Raw genomic sequence first — 20,345 nt, 5'->3', positions numbered from 1 at the left:
CTTGCCGAGACAACTTATTTTACTTCTATAAGCATAAGCGATGGAATTTGTTTTCATGTACTAGGTATGTAACTTTATAAACATAAATTTTAGAGTTAAATTGCCGACATATAAAATTTTAAGTAGAATTACTATTTCTAAAATAAAGCTTGCCTTCCCCAGGACAAGGTAAACAGTCAAAATTTGGCAAACAGCGACTATGGGCCACAATGGGTTACGGTGTTGCGGCATGTATATCCGGATATGTGGTCGACTTATGGTCGCAAAACGGAATTTATAAAAATTACACCCCAATGCTTATTCTCGCGCTCGTATTTACTTGTGCGAATTTGATCTGCTGTATAAAATTGGATGTAAGATTGCGTTTTATGCATTACAAATTCAGAAATAAACTAAAGTAATAATAGCACATAGTTTTCTATTTATGTCCTCATGTTGTCATAAATTTTTGTTACAGATGCCACTTGAAAAAGGATCGACAACCATATTGAAGGATGTGTTTATACTTTTAAAGTCTAAATCTATTGTTATATTTTTGTGTTTTGTCGCATTTGCCGGTGTCCTTAGTGTCATCAAGCGTAACTATTTGTTTTGGTAAACTTTTATTCTCATCGCGGCGGCAATACTGTACATATATACATGTATTCGTTTATCTGTCACTTCATAAAATGTAGGAATTGCAAGAATATTAGTTATCAATGTATAAACTTGACTTATAGGTATTTAGAAGATCTCGCTATTGGGACTGGTTATATGAACAAAATTAAATTGATAGAAGGATTAGTCGTAACAGCGGAGACTTTCGGTGGCGAAATAACATTTCTTTTTTTTTCTGGTAATACATTAGTAACTTTTTATTACAATTTGTAACTAAACAATAACTAAAACTGTAACTAAAATCAATTTTTTTCTAAGAAGATATTATATTGCATTATTCTGTCTAGGCAAAATAATAAAGAAGCTTGGATACGGTTACACCATTGTATTCTGTTTTGTGTGCTACGCGCTGCGGTTAGGATTAATATCTCTCGCTCCAATGCCATGGTGGATAATTCCGATAGAATTAATCATGCACGGGCCATCTTCTGCACTTTGCATAGCTGCAATATCGGCCTATGCGAACGTAGTAACACCTCCCGGTACGTCAGCCACTATTCAAGGACTTGTTCAAAGCGTGCATGATAGTTTCGGTAAGATTACTTACACAGATGCACTTATCGATGAGTATTTTGTCACAAAAATCACATACAAATATATGATATAAATATTTTTTGCAATTAATAAACGTTATTGCTAATAAAAAATGTTACAATATTCCTAGGGTTTGCAGTTGGTAGTTTTATAATAGGTGTTTTATATAAAACATTTGGCGGCACAATAACTATGAGAATATTTTCAGTATTTGCAGCACTTTCTGCGTTAACGTATTTTATTCTTTATATTTCATACATAAAGCATAAAACACCAGGTAAGGAACGAAATAATTTTTATAGCCAAATTGTGACAATTTTTTTCAAAATATTGTCAAAAAGCAGCAGGTTTCTTTTGTTGTAGATTCGCGCAACAATGTTGAATGGGAAACACCGGATGATGCGCATAGATACTGTGTAGTAGCAGAAACATGACATAAATCTTCTTACTCTTCTTTATATAATAAGAGAAATTATAATACGATATTTTTACGTAAATCACGATAAATCGCCATAATTAGTAATGTTTCTACATAATACAATTTTGCTACAAATATTATACAAAATAGATTTTTAGAAAAATTGTAAATTAATTATTATATTAAATTACTATTAAATGTAATCTATATATCATATATATCTGACAATAGAAAATTTTATATACATCTTATATACAGAAAAGTTTTTAAATTCACGAGAACGGTAATTATAACACACTTTATTTTCTTTGTAGATAATAATATAAATAATGCTTTACGCAATGACTGAGAATGACCTGTGCATATTTGTTGAAATGTCTTTCTTAATGCTTTAGTAGTATATTGTCACATTGTCATTATAAGTATATTGTCATCTTAAGTTTTGTTATTCATATAGATAAGAAAAATTTAATAATTCAAACTGTCAACATCAACAAATTTATTAGATCCTAAGTGTATTAAAATTAAAATTTTTTATTATTTATGTTGCTAACAATAGATATTTTACGCAACGATTTTATCACACTCGTTATTTAAAAGTACTAGACATCACAGACGCGTGCTTATATTTAGCTTTAACATTGCACACTGTAAAAATATACGATGACAGCTGCTCATGAAGTAAGCGCAACCAAAGAACCAATCGGCAACGCGGAAAAGCGGCAACAATAAACTTCGAGATATCCGATATGCGAATATCGACAACGCCTATTTTTAAAAAAAAAAAAAAAAAAAAAAAGAAGAAGAATAATATAAATAAATATAGATATGATATAAATTTGAAAAACAATTATTTCAAAGCGCAGCGTATAACAGTACACAGTCGCCAACAATTGAAATTTTAGTCGCTTCGTCAAGTGTGTTTTCATATAGGATCTAAATAATTTTGGTATGTTAGCACTTTCCTAATAATCAAACTGTTCGCAGAATAACGACAAAATTTGCTTAAATTTACAACAAATTTTGTAATATCCGTGTCTATAAACACGTATCGTACCGGCAGACGCTGCTGGCAAGAGAAATGGCACATTTTGCAGTCAATTTGCTATAATATTTTGTTATGTTTTTGCCGACATTCTATCGACATTTGTAGCAAGCAGTTTCAAAATTATTGAAATTTCGACAGATTTAATTACCTGATATTTCTATGTAAAAGTGAAAAGTAGCGGAATATAAATTTGAAGAAGATATACAATTTATTTTTTCTCACAATTATAAATCATGAAGATTAATTACGGACATCTGCGTATAAAGGCGCATTATTTCTTTTACGTGGCGAGTAAGTAAGCATAAATATATATAATATATAAATATATATTCTCTTTCTTTTACACGCATAGATTATAAAAAATTAAATTTAAAGTAGATTTTAAAATAAAAAAATTTATTTTTATATTTAAATCTGTTTTTATATAAAAATCTGTATCACGAATATATAAATGTTAATTAAAGAATACACGTTACTACAATGTGTAACGTATTTTTATGCATTATATTTCATTACATATTTAATAATAACTTCCTATATATTATATTTTAGGTGCTGGTACTACTTTTCCATATATTCCAGTTTACGGAAAGCAACTTGGTATTTCGCCATTAGTTGTAGGTATTATTGGCACAATTTTTCCAATACTGGGCCTGATAGCGAAACTAATACTTGGCTTCATCACAGACTATTCTCAATGGAGAAAATTCATCTTTATAGCATTGAACGCGCTATCAAGTTGCTCTTATGTTTCGATATTCTTTTTACCGTCATTGCCAGGCCCAACGTTGCTGGATCATCATTTTCAAAATATTTCGTATGCATCTCTATCGCAATGCGAAATGAAATTCGTAAGTTAAAGTTAATTTCAAAAGTCTATAATACCACTTAATAATATGTTAATACATATAAACATATAAGTTAATTTATATAATTATATTCTATGTATAATATATATGTCAATTAATTTTGAAAAAAAAAATTGCTTAAACATATTAAAAGTATAAAATAGCATATCATCAATAAAATTTAATTGTTTGTGCTTGTTAGTCAAAGGAAAGTATGTTTAGTTTAATTCTTCAATTGTTTTTCATTTAAGCATGCATCAGCGATTGCATCGTGTAACGGTACAAAAGACACTGCTTGTCGTTGGATATGCAACGATATAAATTTTTCCATGGGATTGTCTTTTCATCCAGACCAACAGAGAGCAATTATCTCACCAGATACGGCATGCTTGTTAAATGTCAATGAGACGTCATTGAGCCAAGAAAATGTAACAAACAATTATAATTGCGAAGTCACTTGTGATAATTTCAAAGATGAATGTGTATATACATCTGTCAGTTTTTGGAGTTATATCCTCTTGTGGTCTTTTGGCGAGACTAGTTTCGGTACTTGCTTGAGCATAAGCGATGCAGTTTGTTTTCGTATATTAGGTGTGTGAGTTTCTAAACATAAATTTTAGTGCTGATTGCCAAAAAATATGAAACTTTGGTCATACAAATCATACCATTTAAATTTTTACAATAAATACTTTTATAGTTTTATAAAATAATATTATGTAAATATAAGATATATTATTTTTAAAATAAAGATTTTTTGTCCAGGACAAGGTAAACAGTTAAAATTTGGAAAACAGCGACTGTGGGCCACAATGGGTTACGGCATTGCAGCATGTTTATCCGGATATATGGTGGATTTATGGTCACAAGACGAAATTCATAAAAATTACACCCCAATGCTCATTCTCGTGCTCATATTTATTTGCATCGATTTGATCTGCTGTATAAAATTGCAGGTGATTGTTTTATGCATTTCAAAATAAAACATAATCTAGATCAACGGCGCATAGTTTCGTTTATGTCTTATTGCATGCAAATTTTTGTTGCAGATACCACTTGAAAAAGGATCGGCAACCATATTGAAGGATGTATTTACACTTTTGAAATCAAAATCTATTATTATATTTTTGTGTTTTGTTGCTTTTGCCGGTATCCAATATACTATCAAACGTAACTTTTTGTTGTGGTAAACTTATTTTATCCCTTTTGGCACGGCGGCAATATACATTCGCTTATCTGTCGTTTCATAAAATGATAGATAAAATAAGATTGAAAATAAAATTAATTATCAAACAAAGGAAAAAACGGCCTAATCGGTCAGGGCTGGATCTTGCTTGTCCGAATAATATATTAATTCTTGACGAGTGACTTTTTACGTACAATTCTTTGCCCTGGCGCCGTTACTTTCGGACATAATGCAGTCTCAACCAAAGCCAGAACGATACAATTACACAATTAAATTAATATCAATTTAATTTTATTAAAATATACACAAGAAATTTGGAATAAACGGAATAATATGCGAAAATTACAAGATATATCCAGTCTTGACCAATTTTTCCTTCGTTTGATTGTATATCTTACACGATCGTACAATCTCAAAATTAATTATATTTAATGTAATTTAATTTTACAGGTATCTAGAAGATCTCGCTGTCGCGACCGGTTATATGAATAAAGTTAAATTGATAGAAGGATTAGTCATAGCAGCGGAAACTTTCGGTGGCGAAGTAGTATTCCTCTTCTTTTCTGGTGACTTTAGTTACTTCTCATCAAAATTTGTTACATATACGACGGTAATACATAATTAAATGCATTTTTTTTTCTAAAAAATATTATTTCTTTTTCAGGCAAAATACTGCAGAAGTTTGGTTATGGTTACACTTTTATATTCTGTTTTGTATGCTCCTCACTTCGGCTGGCATTAGTATCTCTATCTCCAACGCCATGGTGGATAGTGCCGATAGAATTAATTCTGCAAGGGCCATCATATGCCCTTTGCTTAGCAACAATAGTAGCATATATGAACGTAGTAACACCACCCGGTGCTTCAGCTACTGTTCAAGCACTTGTTCAAGGCATATATGACGGTTTCGGTAAAATTTACTTGGTTGGATTCATCGAGAACTACTCTATTTAAAAAACTTTACATTTACACATATAAATTCATATATTATATAAATAATATGTATACAGGTTTTTTTTATAAAGTCTATTGTCACCTCTATATTTCGCAAACGGCTCAAAATAATTAAAAAAAACACGAAATACGTGTTCGATCATTTCGAGGGTCTACTCTTTTATAAGTTACTTTTTTTTAAGAAAGTTCTTTTAAGAAAGTAACTTAAAAGAGTAGCCTCTCGAAATGATCAAACACGTATTTCGCGGTTTTTTTTATTATTATGAGCCATTTGCGAAATATAGGGGTGACAAAAGACTTTATAGAAACCCTGTATATATATTTTTGTGCTCAAATAATTGTTATCGCTCTGAAATGTTATACATTATTCCTAGGAATATCGGTTGGCAGTTTGATAGGTGGTATCTTGTATAAGACATTTGGCGGTACAATAACCATGAGAATATTTTCAGTATTTGCAGCACTTTCCGCATTAACATATTTTATTCTTTATATTTCATACATAAAGCATAAAACAACAGGTAAGGAATGAAATAATTTTAATAGCCAAATTGTGACAATTTTTTTCAAAATATTGTCAAAAAGCAGCAGATTTCTTTTGTTGTAGATTCGCGCAACAATGTTGAGTGGGAAACACCGGATGATGCGCATAGACACTGTGTAGTAGCAGAAACATGACATAAATCTTCTTACTCTTCTTTGTATAATAAGAGAAATTATAATACGATATTTTTATGTAAATTACGATAAATCGCCATAATTAGTCATGTTTCTACATAATACAATTTTGTTACAAATATTATGCGAGATAGATTTTTAGAAAAATTGTAATTAAATTACTATATTAAATGACTATTAAATGTAATTTATTTCGACCTTTTCATGGCGAATTTTGATCACTTTTCCACGGGTTTAGACGAATAAAAATGCTATAAGATAAGAATACGATTATATTCAGCAATCCAAAAAAATACATGTATAATTTACGTTATATTACACTTTTTAAGCCAAAATCGGCCCTTTTTATCCATCGTCCTTTAGTCTCGATTCTTCTTATTATTATTTTTTTTAATTATTTGATAATTTTATGAACAAAATATCGCGAAAGTTAAACATGAACAAATATTTACTACTTGCAAATTTATCTATCCATTTATACATAACAATGCGTACAAAAATTTTATAAGCAATGTCGTAAAATATTTTTAAATTTATGACATTATGGTAATTGTGATTTTTTTACTTTTTGTAGATAATAACAGACATATGCATAATCATATGCATAATGTTATATGCAACAGCTAAAAATAATATAGATGCATATTGTTCAAACATCTTCTTCGGGCTCGCAAGTACATTGTAATTATAAGTTTTTATCTGCATTCACATATTTTATTCTTTATGTTTTATATTTAAGGCATAAAACACCAGTTAAGGATTTAAGTAATTTTAACAGTCGGAATGTGACAATTTTTTTTCAGATTGTCGAAGGGTATCAAATTTTTCTTTTGTTATAGATTTATGCAATAATGTTGAATGGAAGAAACTAGAAACTAGATGATGCATGGAGACATCGTGTAACAGAAATATAATGTCAAATCCTTTTTTTTTTTTATACAATAAGAAAGAGTATAATACAACATTTTTATGTAAATCACGATAAATCGCAATAATTTGTAACATTTCTACATAATACAATTTCACGACAAGTATATTTTACACAATAGATTCTTAAAGAATTCGTAATGTTTATGTAATTTTACAAATTACATCATTATCACTATTATTATTGAAAATATAATAGTAATGCTTCCATTGCTTGAAACGCAGAATGTTTTATCAGACATTTACAGATATAATTTTATAGCGACATTTTTATTAATTCAAAGATATATTTTTATTATTTTTGTTGTGTGGTCGATTATTTTAGTTTAAATAATAGCATAAATATTCAAGTAGGTTTGTCCATCAAGGAGGGACTTCTTATCTTATCTCAATCTACAACCGTCAGGATAGCGCTTGTATGTCACAGTTCCTGCAACTCATACACATCAACAAATAGTGTATAGTGATGTATGCGTGAAGATACAATTCCAGCATCTATACTTTTCTACTAATTTCTCACTAGATTGCTCAACAAGAAGATGCTAAGGAGGCTTTTCAAGTCACGAGTAAAAAGTGGCTTGGACAGATATCACACAATAAAAATATCTGTTATATATTTATCAATTTATTTACTTTAGTTATTTTACTTTACTAAATTCTGTTTGCTACAAATAATATTTAACAACTAAATATACAATACAATATATCCCTCTTCTAAGAATTTTTACTTCCAACAAGTTTTATTTAACAACTGAATATGCATTGTAAAATATGGATTTTTTAAAGAATTTATTACACTCACAAATATATTATTTATGTAAATATTGTAAATAACGAAGAGCAGTGTATTATATATGACCGCTTGATATGCAATACTTGATAATTTTGTAATGTATGTGTGTGTGTGTGTGTGTGTGTGTGTGTAAACTTTTAAAAAACTCATACAGAGTTTTTGCACAGTATTGTCAACAACCGCAGCGAATAATTGCATCAGTACGATCTATACTATATACAGTTTACATTGAATTAATATCTACATATAATAAAAAAAGTATTTATCTTGTGATCGACATTCATAAATCATTAACGCTTTCGCGATTGTTTACAAATATTAATTATTTAATTGCATGACTTTCTATATAGTTATTACAAGGTATTTAGTAGGTAATTATCGTGCTAACACACACACACACACACACACACACAAAACACTATCTCTTGTGAGTAAAGCGAGTTAAACTAAATTGAAAAGTCCTTTACCATTTCACGAGATTTTCGGTAATTAATGAAAAATTAATGAATAAATATCCGCGAATCAGGGTGTGTCCAGTGTAAATATGGATAATTTGAAGAAATATTAATAATAAATTTTACCTATACAGAAAATTATACTATTAAATTAATATATATATACACAATAATTCTAATTTTAGGTGTGAGTTTTATTTTCCCATTTCTACACGTTTACGGAAAACAAATTAGTATTTCACCACTAATTATTGGTAGTATCGCTATGATTTTGCTTGTACACTCAAGCGTGGAGAAAAATATTCTTTCTATTATTACTTGTCATAGGAAATAATTACCACCTTATGACATTTTTCTTATCCCACTGTCAGGTCTATGCCCCATTAGAGTATCACTTTCAAACATGTCTTATGTAACTTTACCGCATTGTGATACGGAATATGTAAATTTATATTTTTTTACAATTGTGTAGTTTATTAATAGAAAATTTTGAGCATATTTACTTTCATACATTATTTTACATAATATTTTATATAAATTTTTGTAATAAATTTTTGAATTTTATATAAATGCAAAAAAGTTTCTAAAACATATTACATATTTAAAATATGTTATAAATATATATATAATAACTTATAAATGTAACTCAAAACTTTTATCAAAAACTCTAAAAATATAAAAGACAAATTACATCTTTAATAATATCTAATTCTTAGTGTTTCTTAATACAAAACATGTTTAATTTTAATTCGTTCTTTATTCAAACATATACCTCAGCAGTAGCATCGTGTAACGGTGTAAAAGACACAACATGTCATTGGGAACGTAAGAATACTAATTTTTCCATGCAATTGTCTTTTCGTGCAGATCAAAGGGAAGCAATTATCTCACCAGATATTACATGCTTATTAAATATCAATGAGACGTCATTGTGTCAAGGAAATGCAACAGATTATAATTGTAATGTTACTTGTGATAATTTCAACGATGATAAATGTCTATACACATCTATCACATTTTTAGGGTTTTATCCTGTTGATGTGTTTTGGAGACATTGCCTTTTATGTTTTCATTAGTTTAAGCTATACGATTTGTTTTGTCATATTAAGTATGTAATTTTACAAGCATAAAAGCAAATTACCATAATACAAAAATTTAAATATAAATCAAATTTTCGCAATAAATAATTTTATATTTTTCAATAATGACATTACGTAAAAGAGAGATACTATTTTTAACAACGTTTACTTTCTCAGGAGAAAGTAAAACACATCAACAAGACAAAACCCTAAAATGTGATAGATGTGTATCGATATTTATCATCGTTGAAATTATCACAAGTAACGTTGCAGTTGCAATACGATAGACAGCGACTTTGGGGTACAATCGATTTCGGTGTTGTAGCATGTTTAACTGGATACCTTGTGAGTAGACTTGTGATCACAGGAAGAAGTCTACAAAATTTACACACCGTCAATATTTTTTGTGATGATATTTACTTGTACCGATCCGCTGCATAAAATTGAAGGTGATTGCGTTTTATGCATTACAAATTCAAAAATATACTGGGACAATAGCACATAGTTTTGTTCTTGTGTGTTATCTTTATGTTATCGTACATTTTTGTTACAGTTGCCATTTGAATCAGAATCGACAACCATACCGAAGGATGTATTTACGCTTTTGAAATCAAAATTTATCGTTATATTTTTATGTTTCGTTACATTTTTTATCTTAATCAGTGGTATTATATTTTCGCTTGTATCTAGATGTATAATGTAGCTTGATTTTACAGGTATCTGGAAGATCTCGCTATTAAAACCGGTTATATATACATATATATATTATAATTTAATGTTACCTATATGTATATATATATATATATATATATATATATATAGGTATATATATATAGGTAACATTAAATTGATAGGAATAAGGTTTAATCGTAGTGGCGCAGACTTTCGGTAGTAAATTGGTATTCTTCTTTTTATCTGGTAATATATTACCATAATTATTTCAATACTACAATTTCATACATATACTGATGTGTTACAGAACTTAAAGCATTTTTTACTAGGATAGAATTTTTACTAGGATGGATTACGCGATCCCTACATGAAAGCATTCAAAAAGTGTCCGGTAGAATTAAACAAAGAGAAAACAAGGTATTATAGAGATCAATATGCTACTGGGTAGAAAAAGACAGCTTGACCTGTATCAGTCATTATTTCCTTTCTTCCGCCGGTGAGTCACCGGTCATATTTTTCTGTACCTGCCATGAGTGCAATCCATTATGTATATCGATAGCGATAAAATACTTAAATTTCAAAACAATTATTTATAATGTACTATTGCATAATACGCATTGTAATTTTCCATAATATTTTTGCACGTTAATACTTCAAACTACACTTGACGTGTAGTTCAGCATAGCATAGTAAGTCAGCATATAGCGTCAGTAATACATTTTTACGAGGGAACGTAAAATAGTGAAATATAAAACTCTTACTGATCATATCAGCTTGAAATGTGTATTCTAATATAAATAATGAAGATCAATCACACTCTTTTGCTTCTAAAGATGCATCTTTTTTTCTTTATGGCGGGTGAGTAATCGTTAAATCTCGTAATATATGTTACAGCAATTCACTTAATTCTGAAATACCTGCGTGGTAACTGGAAAGACATTTAAAATAAATCACATATATCAATAATTAAAAAAATTATATTATCGAGTATATCCGTAAATGTAGTTACAATCATTTTTCTTATTTTAGCTATGGGTTCCATTAAATTATACGTACCAGTTTTCGGCAAGCAACTTGGTGTTTCGTCATTAATTATGGGTAGCATTATCGCGATTTTACCTATTGCACACCTGATTGGCAAATTAATACTCGGTTACGCCGCGGATTATTTTCTCGCCTGGAGAAAAGCGATTTTTATGGCATTGTTCACCGTAACGAGTATGTCTTTTGTTTTGATGTATTTTTTACCGGCTCTACCCGGTCCGATACTACCGGACCACCAGTTCCAAAATATGTCTTGCGAGTCTTTACTGCCTTGCGATAAGAACCATGTAAGTCTTTGTTTTCATGTAACTGTAAATTTTCTAGAATCTAGATAAAACAATAATAATACGAGTTTCCTATAACTGTTTAAAAATCTCATTCTCACAAAATAGAGCACCTATTACGTACTAATAAGATGTTTCATATGTCATCATCAACATAAAAATACCTTAAGATGTCAAAATCTTCTCAACACTCTAAATCTTTAAGAAAACTTAGTTATTAATACTTTTAGTATAAAACTTATTTTCAGTTGTGAATTTAAAAATATGATTTATTTATTTATTAATTTTAAGCATGCGTTAGCAATCGCATCCTGTAACGGTACGAAAGACACAACGTGTCATTGGATGTGTGAAAATATGAATTTTTCCATGCGATTATCTTTTCATGCAGCCGAGAAGGAAGCAATCATCTCATCGGACACTACGTGCTTATTAAATATTAACGATACGTCATTGTGCCGAAGAAATGTAACAGCAAATTATAATTGTAACGTTACATGTAATAACTTCGTGGACGATGAATGTCTATATACATCTATTACTTTTTGGAGTTTCTTTATCTTGATGTTTTTTGGTCAAGTTGGTTATTACGTTTCCTTGAGCGTAAACGATACAATTTGCTTCGACATATTAGGTAAATAATTTCATAGCCGTATATATCCCATTGTCAGAGCAATTCGCTGAATTACAAGAATAATATAACCATACCAAACAAATTTAAGCAATAAGTTATTTTACAAATACTTTCATATAATATTATAATGTAATGAGAAAATACTTTACAATAAAGTTTAATTCTTCAGGTAAAAATGGACAAATGGAATTCGGCAAGCAGCTTATGTGGAATACAATTGGTTTTTCTCTCACAACACTTCTATCTGGTTATACAATAGATTTGTGGTCGCGAGGGAAAGTCTACAAAACTTATACACCGGCGTTTATTTTCGTGCTCGTATTCATTTCTATAGATTTTATTTGCTATAGAAAATTAAAGGTGTTTTATACGTTTAGAAGAAAAAACAAATAGTGCGGTAGTTTAATTTTAATTTTGTATTTTTAATTGTTATTATGTTTTTATCGTAGCTGCCACTGACAAAATCGCCAAATATATTAAAAGATGTACATACAATTTTGAAATTGGTACCAATCGTTATATTTCTATGTACCGCTATTTTTGCTGGAATTTTTGAAAGTCTCTTGATACATTTCTTTTTTTGGTAAATTTTTTACGTAATAAAACGTAGAAATTTATGTTAGAGAATTAATATTACAATAAATTGTTTTATTAGGTATATAGAAGATCTTGCTATGGAGACTGGTTATATGAGTCAAGTTAAATTAATACAGGGTTTAACGACATGCATAGGTTTTCTATGTAGCAAAGTAATATTCTTCTTTATGTCTGGTAATGTTAAAAATGTGTTTTCTTTCATGTTTTGCAACATAAGATATAATTGAGCATAACAATGAGAGTTTTATCTTTTTTTAGGCAATATATTGAAAAGATTTGGATACGGTTACACGCTTACATTTTGCTTTTTATGTTACGCGATGAGGCTGGGATTTCTATCCTTAGTGCCAACGCCATGGCACATAATTCTGGTGGAGGTTGTTTTGCAAGGGCCATCATATGCACTTCTTTACGCAACAGTAGTAACGTACGCGAACGTAATTTCACCGCCTGGCACATCGGCTACCGTTCAAGCAGTTGCGTCTGGAATGAAGGATGGTCTCGGTAATCTTTCTTAGTCATTAGTTCAAAAATCGTTTTGCAATAAAAGTGATTTTTATAAAGAATACGAGTATATTTACTTTTCTAATAAATTTAGCGATTTATTAAATGTAATCTTGCAATATTTTTAGGATATTCGATTGGTGGTTTCTTAGCTGGTTTTTTAATTAAAACAGTTGGTAGTAGAATGACTTTCAAAATATATTCAGCGCTCGCAGGATTTTCTGCTATAGGGTATATTATACTTTATACCGTATACTTAAGACATACAACAGTAGGTAAGAAATCAAGTAACTTAATGTGTCGAAAGGTGACAAATTTTTTCAGATTGTGAAAATGTAAAAAACTATATCTTTTTATTGCAGACACACGAAATAACGTTGCATGGAGAAAGCCAGACGATGCGCGGAGACAATGTGACGTAGATGAAATGTCATAATACATGCTTCGTATATAATCTTTTTGATAATTAATAATATATTATAAAACATTTTAATTTTAACATATCTCTTGTGATATGAAAACTTGATGCAAATCATTATTTAATATTTTTATCGGAGTATACTGTAGTTGTTGTAAACACGTGGTTTATACATTATCATCATATCAATTTTAATTGCAAATTATTTTATCAATATAGAAATTATATTTATTTTCGTTTGTATACAATTGCTGTTAATTATTTGATACCATGATATAATTACTTGATAATTTTTATTTAATTATTTGTAGATCGTATCGTGAAAATTAAACTAATCAATTAGTTCAAAAGTACGAACGAGCTACTATAGAGATTTATGCCTTTATGTTTGTACGTGGCAAGTTTTGTTTAACGAATTATACATATACACAATGTTAAAGATTCGATTTGATTCAAATGTGTATTGTTTATGCAGATATCGATGGATAATGTATTATGTTGACAGTTTCTGCGCTTGATTATACAAAATTCGTAATTTTACGACGAACATAGCATTGCAAGTTAAATAGAAGGATCGTAATTTCTAAGTAATCTCGTGTCGTTATCACGTATTCTTATATCGTGCTGCAAACACAGGGTATTATCATATTGCCAGATGTTCCGTAATCGCAAGTCCTTGGAGCAATTTAGAATTGATTTTAATTATAATTTGATTTTTCATAATAACTACATATATATCTTTATTGATAATCTCGTAAACGATACGTGCCGCGAACAATCGAATTGTTGGTATAAGCAAGCCGCAAGATATTCGCAGCCTTATCAATCTCCCTCACGATAAATCTCATTTGAGTACAGCGCGCGTCGTTGAACGATTTATTAGATTCACGTGCGTGTCGTTCATTTATCGAAGTAACGAGGGGCAATGTTTCGCGCGACTATCCAGTACATTCGATAGCCATTCGGACTCGGTTTTAAGAGATAATCTCATTGTACGACGCATTCATTCTGTCGAGACTACCGCGATGCGTGATCGTTGTAATTTTAGCGCGTCGTGTCAGTGCGGCTAAACGCTTCCGCTGGAAGGAGAAACGCTCATCCAGCGAACGCTCAAACATTTATGACGCGTCAAAGCTCTCGATTACACACGACGCAGCCTCCTCATTTAAGCTCTGTATTGTATATATTATCTACTAATATATATAGCGCAGGGGTACGTTTCGGCTTCTAGCGCTGCCAAAATTCGCTGACAATTTTGGACTTTGGAACGGCAAAAATGCAGCTTATGTCAGCGGCAGTATACTGTCAGTGCTACATCAGCATGTTTCGAAACATGCAGCCTCTTATAGTTGCGCTCGCCCACTTTCTCCTCTTCATTTTCATTCCGTCGAGGCTCAAGTACGCGGCTTGTCTTTCCTATATGCATCTCTCCTCTTTCTGCGTCCCGCAGCTGCAGAAAGTGCAAGAAGCGCATCTGAAACTGAGGCACATCTATTTGATCGCACATACACAGCACATACACGCCGCGACATTGAAAGCTATATCGCTGATAGCACGCGGCCTATCGTGCAATTAAGAGGCTCAATCTCAATCTACGAACGAGAGATCGTCGGAGCGCGAGCTTGACGCCGAGCGTGCAGGCGGCCTGAACACGCCAACACGGTGAGTTCGTCGCGACGGTTCCTCTTCTCTCCTCACGAATAATAAAATTAAATCGGTGCCGCGAAGTGCTTGGCGAACGAAGAGGGAAACTCGCGGGGAACCTTCCTGAGAAACCTTCGGACCTGACTGAGTGAGAGACAACCTGAAACATGCATTGGTTCTTGATACGACGTGCAGATAACGGCATCGAGCGACGCCATTTTAAAATCGTTTGTATTAATATCGTTTGAAGTTTTTGAGAATAATACCTCGAGATTATCGATACTATCGCGAATCGAGAGGATTTGAATTCAAATGCGCGCATGGCGCCGACGATAATCTTCGAATCGAATGTAATGTTTATGTTTAATATGTGTGTTAAGATCGTGTAATAATAATATCCTCGAGTAAATTTATCGTTACGTCTGACGTTATTAGTTTGCAGCGTAGCGCCAATTATAGCGTGAGAAAACGCCGAAGGAGCGAGACACGAGATTAGTTGGGCTTATCAGTGTCTGCCTACACTCGCAAATAAATCATGAAAATTAATTACACGCAACTGCCTGTAAAGGCGCATTATTTCTTTTTTATGGCGGGTGAGTATGTGCCTCACATTTTAAAGCAAAGATTTATCTAATTTTCTTAAGAATTTTACCATTTTTCTTAATTTTATTAAATTCTTTTACACGATACAGTTCATAAAAAATGCGTAGACATAAAAATATGATATTTGTTAACATTAAAGAATGATAAAAATATACGTTGGTACATATTTAATGTTAATAAAACTCGACTGTTAATATGCCCTTACTATGCAAAAAAAGATTATAGCTATAATATGTTAGGGCGACTACAAAAATTACAAAATAATAATATTATTAAGTATAATTTTCGTTTTTATTTTAGCTATGGGTCCTATTTTGCCGTTTTTGCCAGTTTACGGCAAGCAACTCGGTGTTTCGCCGTTAATTATGGGTAGCATCACCGCGATTTTGCCTATTTTATTCCTGATCGCGAAACCAGCATTTGGCTTCGTCGTGGACTATTACCGCGCCTGGAGAAAATTGATATTTATAGCGCTGCTTGCCGTAACAAGTGCCTGCTATATTTTTATGTACTTTTTACCGGCCCTGCCCGGTCCACTCCTACCAGATCATCAATTTCAAAATGTTTCCTGTGCGTCTATACCGTCTTGTAATATGGACTATGTAATTTTTTTTATTTTCTTACAATTGCGCATTTTTCGAATAATAAAAATTTCTGTAACGATTGATTAGCTGACTTTCATGATAATTTGTAAATTCATTTTTATACATCTAGGACAATTTAATTTTTTTAAACTTTCAGTAGTTTCTAAATATACTATAAGTCTTTTTAAAAATATCTGTATATTAGTGCTTTTAAGAAATAATATATTTTTAAAGTGATTTATTCTTCCTTTTAAGCACACGTCAGCAATGGCATCATGTAACGGTACAAAAGACGCTACATGTCGTTGGGTCTGCGAGGAATATGTGAATTTTTCTACGAGATTATCTTTTCATGGGATTACAAAGGAAGCAGTAATTTCGCCGGATACCACATGTTTATTAAATATTGACGAGGCGTCATTGTGTCAAGTCAATATAACGAAGAATTTTAATGTATGTAACTGTAATGTTACCTGCGATAATTTCGAAGATAATCATTGCCTATATACGTCCATCACCTTCTGGGGATTCGTGCTCTTGATGTCTCTTGGTAACATCGGTTTTAACGTTTCCAATTGCATAAGCGACGCAATTTGCTTTGACGTATTAGGTAAGTGATCTGCAGGAATATACAATATTTTAATGCTACGTAAAATATAAAAATGCCTGTATGTACATACATCAGCACAATTTTTTCAACGATACAAATGGTTTAACGATTTTATATATCATATATTAATTCAATTGGTAAAAAAATATCTTCTTCAACAAATTACTTACCTTTTCAGGTGAGGGTGGACAAATGGGGTACGGTAGGCAGCGAGTATGGGGCACAATCGGTTTCGGTGTGGCAGCGCTTTTAGCTGGCTACGCAGTAGACTTGTGGTCGCAAGGGGAAATCTACAAAACTTATACACCGGCGTTTCTCCTTGTGTTCATATTTACTTGTATCGACTTGATTTGTTGCAGAAAATTGGAGGTGATTTACATTAAGGAGATTGAAGTGAAAATAAATGAACGGTAGTGTATAGTCTTTTCTTCTTAGGATTTTCATGTTACATTGTATATTCTCCATTACAGCTGCCGCTCATGTCAGGATCGTCAAGCATACTGAAAGACGTATGCATGCTTTTGAAATTGAAACCCATCGTTATATTTCTATGTTTTGCTACCCTTGCGGGTATCCTTGATAGCTTTATGATTTACTTCTTATTCTGGTAAATCTTTATCTCTATCAACATGTATTTTTGTTCATTGTCACATTCGATAGAATTTCGAAATTTAATTAAGCCGAATTACATTCAGTGTATAATTTATTGTATTAGGTATTTGGAAGATCTTGCTATGGCGACCGGTTATATGGGCGAAATTAAATTGATAGAAGGCCTAATCGTCGCCGCGCAGACTCTCGGTGGCGAGATAATATTCTTCTCTCTGTCCGGTAAATTATTTCTTCTCTGTCGCAGTTTGTGGCGTTTAGAGCGTTTGCATAATTAAAGATATCGCTGTGCCTAGTATAATGTCGAGTCTCTTCTTTTCAGGCAAAATACTGAAGAAGTTTGGATACGGTTATACCTTTACGTTTTGTTTTGTATGCTACGCGCTGCGGCTAGGATTAATATCTCTCGCTCCAACGCCATGGTGGATGCTTCCGGTGGAATTTGTCATGCAGGGACCAACATATGCGCTATGCTATACAACAATAGTAGCGTACGCGAGCGTAGTATCACCACCCGGTACGTCAGCTACTGTTCAAGGAATTGTGGCAGGGATGGACGACGGTTTAGGTAAATTTCTCTTCCTAGTTATCAAGAATTATTTTATAACAAGAAGAGCTTATATATATATATACTTAATCCAAATGTATATTTTCCCAATTAATCAAAGTTTATCGTCGTTGAAATATTGTTGTCTTCATCAGGTTTCGCGGTCGGTAGTTTGATCGGAGGTATTTTATACAAACAAGTTGGTGGTGCAACGACTTTAAGAATATTTTCAGTACTTGCAGCATTTTCTGCGATTATGTACCTTATTCTTCACACTTTGTACTTAAAACATAGAACACCAGGTAAGGGATCGAGTATCTTTAATTGTCGGAATCTGGTAATATTTTTTTAGAACATTGTAAAGAAATATAAGGGATTTCTCTTTTATTGTTAGATGCACGAAAAAATGTCGAATGGAGGAAACCTGACGATGCACAGAAACACTGTGTTGTAGCAGAATGATACGTATTATATATATCTCTTTGTCGTAAATAATATATAATAAAAATAATATGTGTGTGTGTTTCATATATACACATCTTAAGATATTATATATATATACGTAATATAAATATATATAAAATAAATATATATGTCTTAAGATAAAGAAACTAATGTAAAACGTATTCTGAATATTAAAAATTAATATAAAAATTCTTCATTATGCAAAAAACTTCATTTTTATTCGGGAGGTCATCTATAGATTTAAAAATGAATATACGCATGTTATTTTAAAAAAACAAGTAAAAGATATAAAATAGCAATTTAAAAAAATGGGAAAATTATTTCATTTTTATTTAAAATTCAAAGGAATGTGCCATCAAATATGTGATCGCATATTTATCATTTGTTGAAATTATATGTTATATATAGACAAAGTTCAATTGAAGATGCAGGGCTCCCGTAAAGGGTAAAATATTAAAATATTAAAATATTATTAAAATTAAAATATTATTCAAGACACAAAAGGTATGCACGCGCGCGATGCGAGCGAACGAAGAACAGAGAGCGAAAATCTCGCAGCCATACTTCTACATACCCTGATGAAATGTCTTATATTTTCTCAGAAATTTTGTAAGAATTATTGAAACTTATGAAAAAATATATAAAATTTCTCATACTTTCGGAAATAATTGAATGAAGATTTTCGGGATATTTCAGTATCCGTATATATGTATGTAAAAATTTCTGATAAATTGCACTTTCTCGTATTTATTCAGATTTTTACAAAGATATGTGTTGCCGGAAAAAATCTGAAATATTTAATTATTTTGTCTGAATTTTTCTAAAGAAACGTTCCAATTCCTATGAAAAATTCTGAGCGTTCTGAGAAAGTTTAAAAATTTTGTTCTTAATGAACCAAAACGCAAATTAAAGCTAAAAGTAGTGCAAATGAGAAAAAAAATATGAGATAATTATTAATTAAATAGGAATACTTTTAATTTCGTCGCCGCAAATTTGGTAATTTTTAAATGGTACAGAAGGACTTTAAGGACTTAAAGAATGCTAGAAAAAGAATTTCTGAATATAAGAAAAGGCGAATTTGAAGTGTGACAGATATTTTTTATGTAAAAAAATTAATTTTGTTTTTATAATCGTAGCTCCTCCCCACCTCTTCCACCTGTCTCTGAGCCATAATAGACCTCTGTGGAATGTTAAATTTTTCTCATTTACCTTTCACGCAACACTGACGTAATCCTCCAACCATGCACTTTCGTGTCCCACCGAGATTTTGATTGTTCGCCGTTTCGAGAGTAAATGAGCCTAGGACTTTGAAATTTTTACCCGAGGTTCCCTGCCACAATAACTTTTTCCAGCGTGGAGGGGATTCTCCCACGATCATTTGTTTTCCGGAACAAACGACAAACGACTATTAGAAATTCGTGGGACACGAAAGGCATGGTTGGAGCTTGGAGCGAATAGGGATACAAAAAATTCTGAGACATTTTTCCACCAGGGTAATCTTACTGATCTTACATAATCTTACATTCGGTTATATTATAGGTAATGCAAACAATTAA

The 20,345-nt window shown here is 31.3% G+C and overlaps 4 protein-coding genes across 13 annotated transcripts in view; all 4 read left to right on the top strand.

Moving 5' to 3' along the window:
- LOC143899895 (major facilitator superfamily domain-containing protein 6-like) overlaps positions 1-1,746 on the top strand; it is a 4,848-nt gene extending 3,102 nt beyond the window's left edge. For both annotated transcript variants that reach the window (XM_077410668.1, XM_077410667.1), the window contains 7 exons: positions 1-64; positions 163-353; positions 458-594; positions 720-835; positions 945-1,190; positions 1,322-1,468; positions 1,555-1,746. The exon at positions 1-64 is cut by the window's left edge and continues 279 nt beyond it. In XM_077410668.1, the coding sequence (XP_077266794.1) occupies positions 1-64; positions 163-353; positions 458-594; positions 720-835; positions 945-1,190; positions 1,322-1,468; positions 1,555-1,625 (972 nt within the window). In that variant the 3' untranslated portion in view covers positions 1,626-1,746. The remainder of the gene's footprint in view (positions 65-162; positions 354-457; positions 595-719; positions 836-944; positions 1,191-1,321; positions 1,469-1,554) is intronic.
- Positions 1,747-1,750: 4 nt separating this feature from the next.
- LOC143899896 (major facilitator superfamily domain-containing protein 6-like) lies at positions 1,751-10,765 on the top strand. Of its 2 annotated transcripts, XM_077410671.1 has the most exons (10): positions 1,751-2,558; positions 2,796-2,948; positions 3,210-3,508; positions 3,757-4,096; positions 4,268-4,458; positions 4,552-4,688; positions 5,139-5,254; positions 5,353-5,598; positions 6,017-6,163; positions 6,250-10,765. In XM_077410671.1, exons 2-10 carry the CDS (start codon positions 2,891-2,893, stop codon positions 6,318-6,320), a joined length of 1,605 nt encoding a protein of 534 aa, XP_077266797.1. In that variant the 5' UTR covers positions 1,751-2,558; positions 2,796-2,890; the 3' UTR covers positions 6,321-10,765. The 2 variants fall into 2 exon arrangements, with proteins under 2 accessions (XP_077266797.1, XP_077266795.1); XM_077410669.1 differs by having other exon boundaries at positions 1,751-2,948.
- Positions 10,766-10,921: 156 nt separating this feature from the next.
- Positions 10,922-13,975, top strand: LOC143899894 (major facilitator superfamily domain-containing protein 6-like). The gene is made up of 9 exons (XM_077410666.1): positions 10,922-11,104; positions 11,276-11,577; positions 11,866-12,208; positions 12,378-12,568; positions 12,658-12,791; positions 12,864-12,979; positions 13,064-13,309; positions 13,438-13,584; positions 13,672-13,975. Exons 1-9 carry the CDS (start codon positions 11,047-11,049, stop codon positions 13,743-13,745), a joined length of 1,611 nt encoding a protein of 536 aa, XP_077266792.1. The 5' UTR covers positions 10,922-11,046; the 3' UTR covers positions 13,746-13,975.
- A 1,225-nt stretch (positions 13,976-15,200) lies between these two features.
- On the top strand, positions 15,201-18,992 carry LOC143899893 (major facilitator superfamily domain-containing protein 6-like). 8 transcript variants are annotated; one of them, XM_077410664.1, is made up of 10 exons: positions 15,201-15,389; positions 15,814-15,964; positions 16,275-16,576; positions 16,814-17,168; positions 17,347-17,537; positions 17,639-17,775; positions 17,884-17,999; positions 18,100-18,345; positions 18,480-18,626; positions 18,719-18,989. In XM_077410664.1, exons 2-10 carry the CDS (start codon positions 15,907-15,909, stop codon positions 18,784-18,786), a joined length of 1,620 nt encoding a protein of 539 aa, XP_077266790.1. In that variant the 5' UTR covers positions 15,201-15,389; positions 15,814-15,906; the 3' UTR covers positions 18,787-18,989. The 8 variants fall into 8 exon arrangements, with proteins under 8 accessions (XP_077266790.1, XP_077266789.1, XP_077266788.1 ...); XM_077410663.1 differs by having other exon boundaries at positions 15,807-15,964; XM_077410662.1 differs by having other exon boundaries at positions 15,201-15,519.
- Positions 18,993-20,345: the final 1,353 nt, after the last annotated feature.

The sequence above is a fragment of the Temnothorax americanus genome, unplaced genomic scaffold (genome assembly GCF_048541705.1).
Source record: "Temnothorax americanus isolate GAGA-0224 unplaced genomic scaffold, ASM4854170v1 Scaffold29, whole genome shotgun sequence".
NCBI classification, from domain to species: Eukaryota; Metazoa; Arthropoda; class Insecta; order Hymenoptera; family Formicidae; genus Temnothorax; species Temnothorax americanus.
Note: the sequence above shows the minus strand (reverse complement) of the source record. Positions and strands in the feature narration are given on the sequence as shown.

Coding starts and splice junctions, on each gene's coding strand:
- LOC143899893 (XM_077410664.1), top strand. CDS start 15,907: ATGAAAATTAATTACACGCAACTGCCTGTAAAGGCGCATTATTTCTTT. Junction 16,577..16,813: donor CGTCTTGTAATATGGACTAT/GTAATTTTTTTT, acceptor CTTCCTTTTAAG/CACACGTCAGCAATGGCATC. Junction 18,000..18,099: donor AATATTCTTCTCTCTGTCCG/GTAAATTATTTC, acceptor TCTTCTTTTCAG/GCAAAATACTGAAGAAGTTT.
- LOC143899894 (XM_077410666.1), top strand. CDS start 11,047: ATGAAGATCAATCACACTCTTTTGCTTCTAAAGATGCATCTTTTTTTC. Junction 12,569..12,657: donor TTTGCTATAGAAAATTAAAG/GTGTTTTATACG, acceptor TTTTTATCGTAG/CTGCCACTGACAAAATCGCC. Junction 12,980..13,063: donor AATATTCTTCTTTATGTCTG/GTAATGTTAAAA, acceptor ATCTTTTTTTAG/GCAATATATTGAAAAGATTT.
- LOC143899896 (XM_077410671.1), top strand. CDS start 2,891: ATGAAGATTAATTACGGACATCTGCGTATAAAGGCGCATTATTTCTTT. Junction 3,509..3,756: donor CGCAATGCGAAATGAAATTC/GTAAGTTAAAGT, acceptor TTTTCATTTAAG/CATGCATCAGCGATTGCATC. Junction 5,255..5,352: donor AGTATTCCTCTTCTTTTCTG/GTGACTTTAGTT, acceptor TTTCTTTTTCAG/GCAAAATACTGCAGAAGTTT.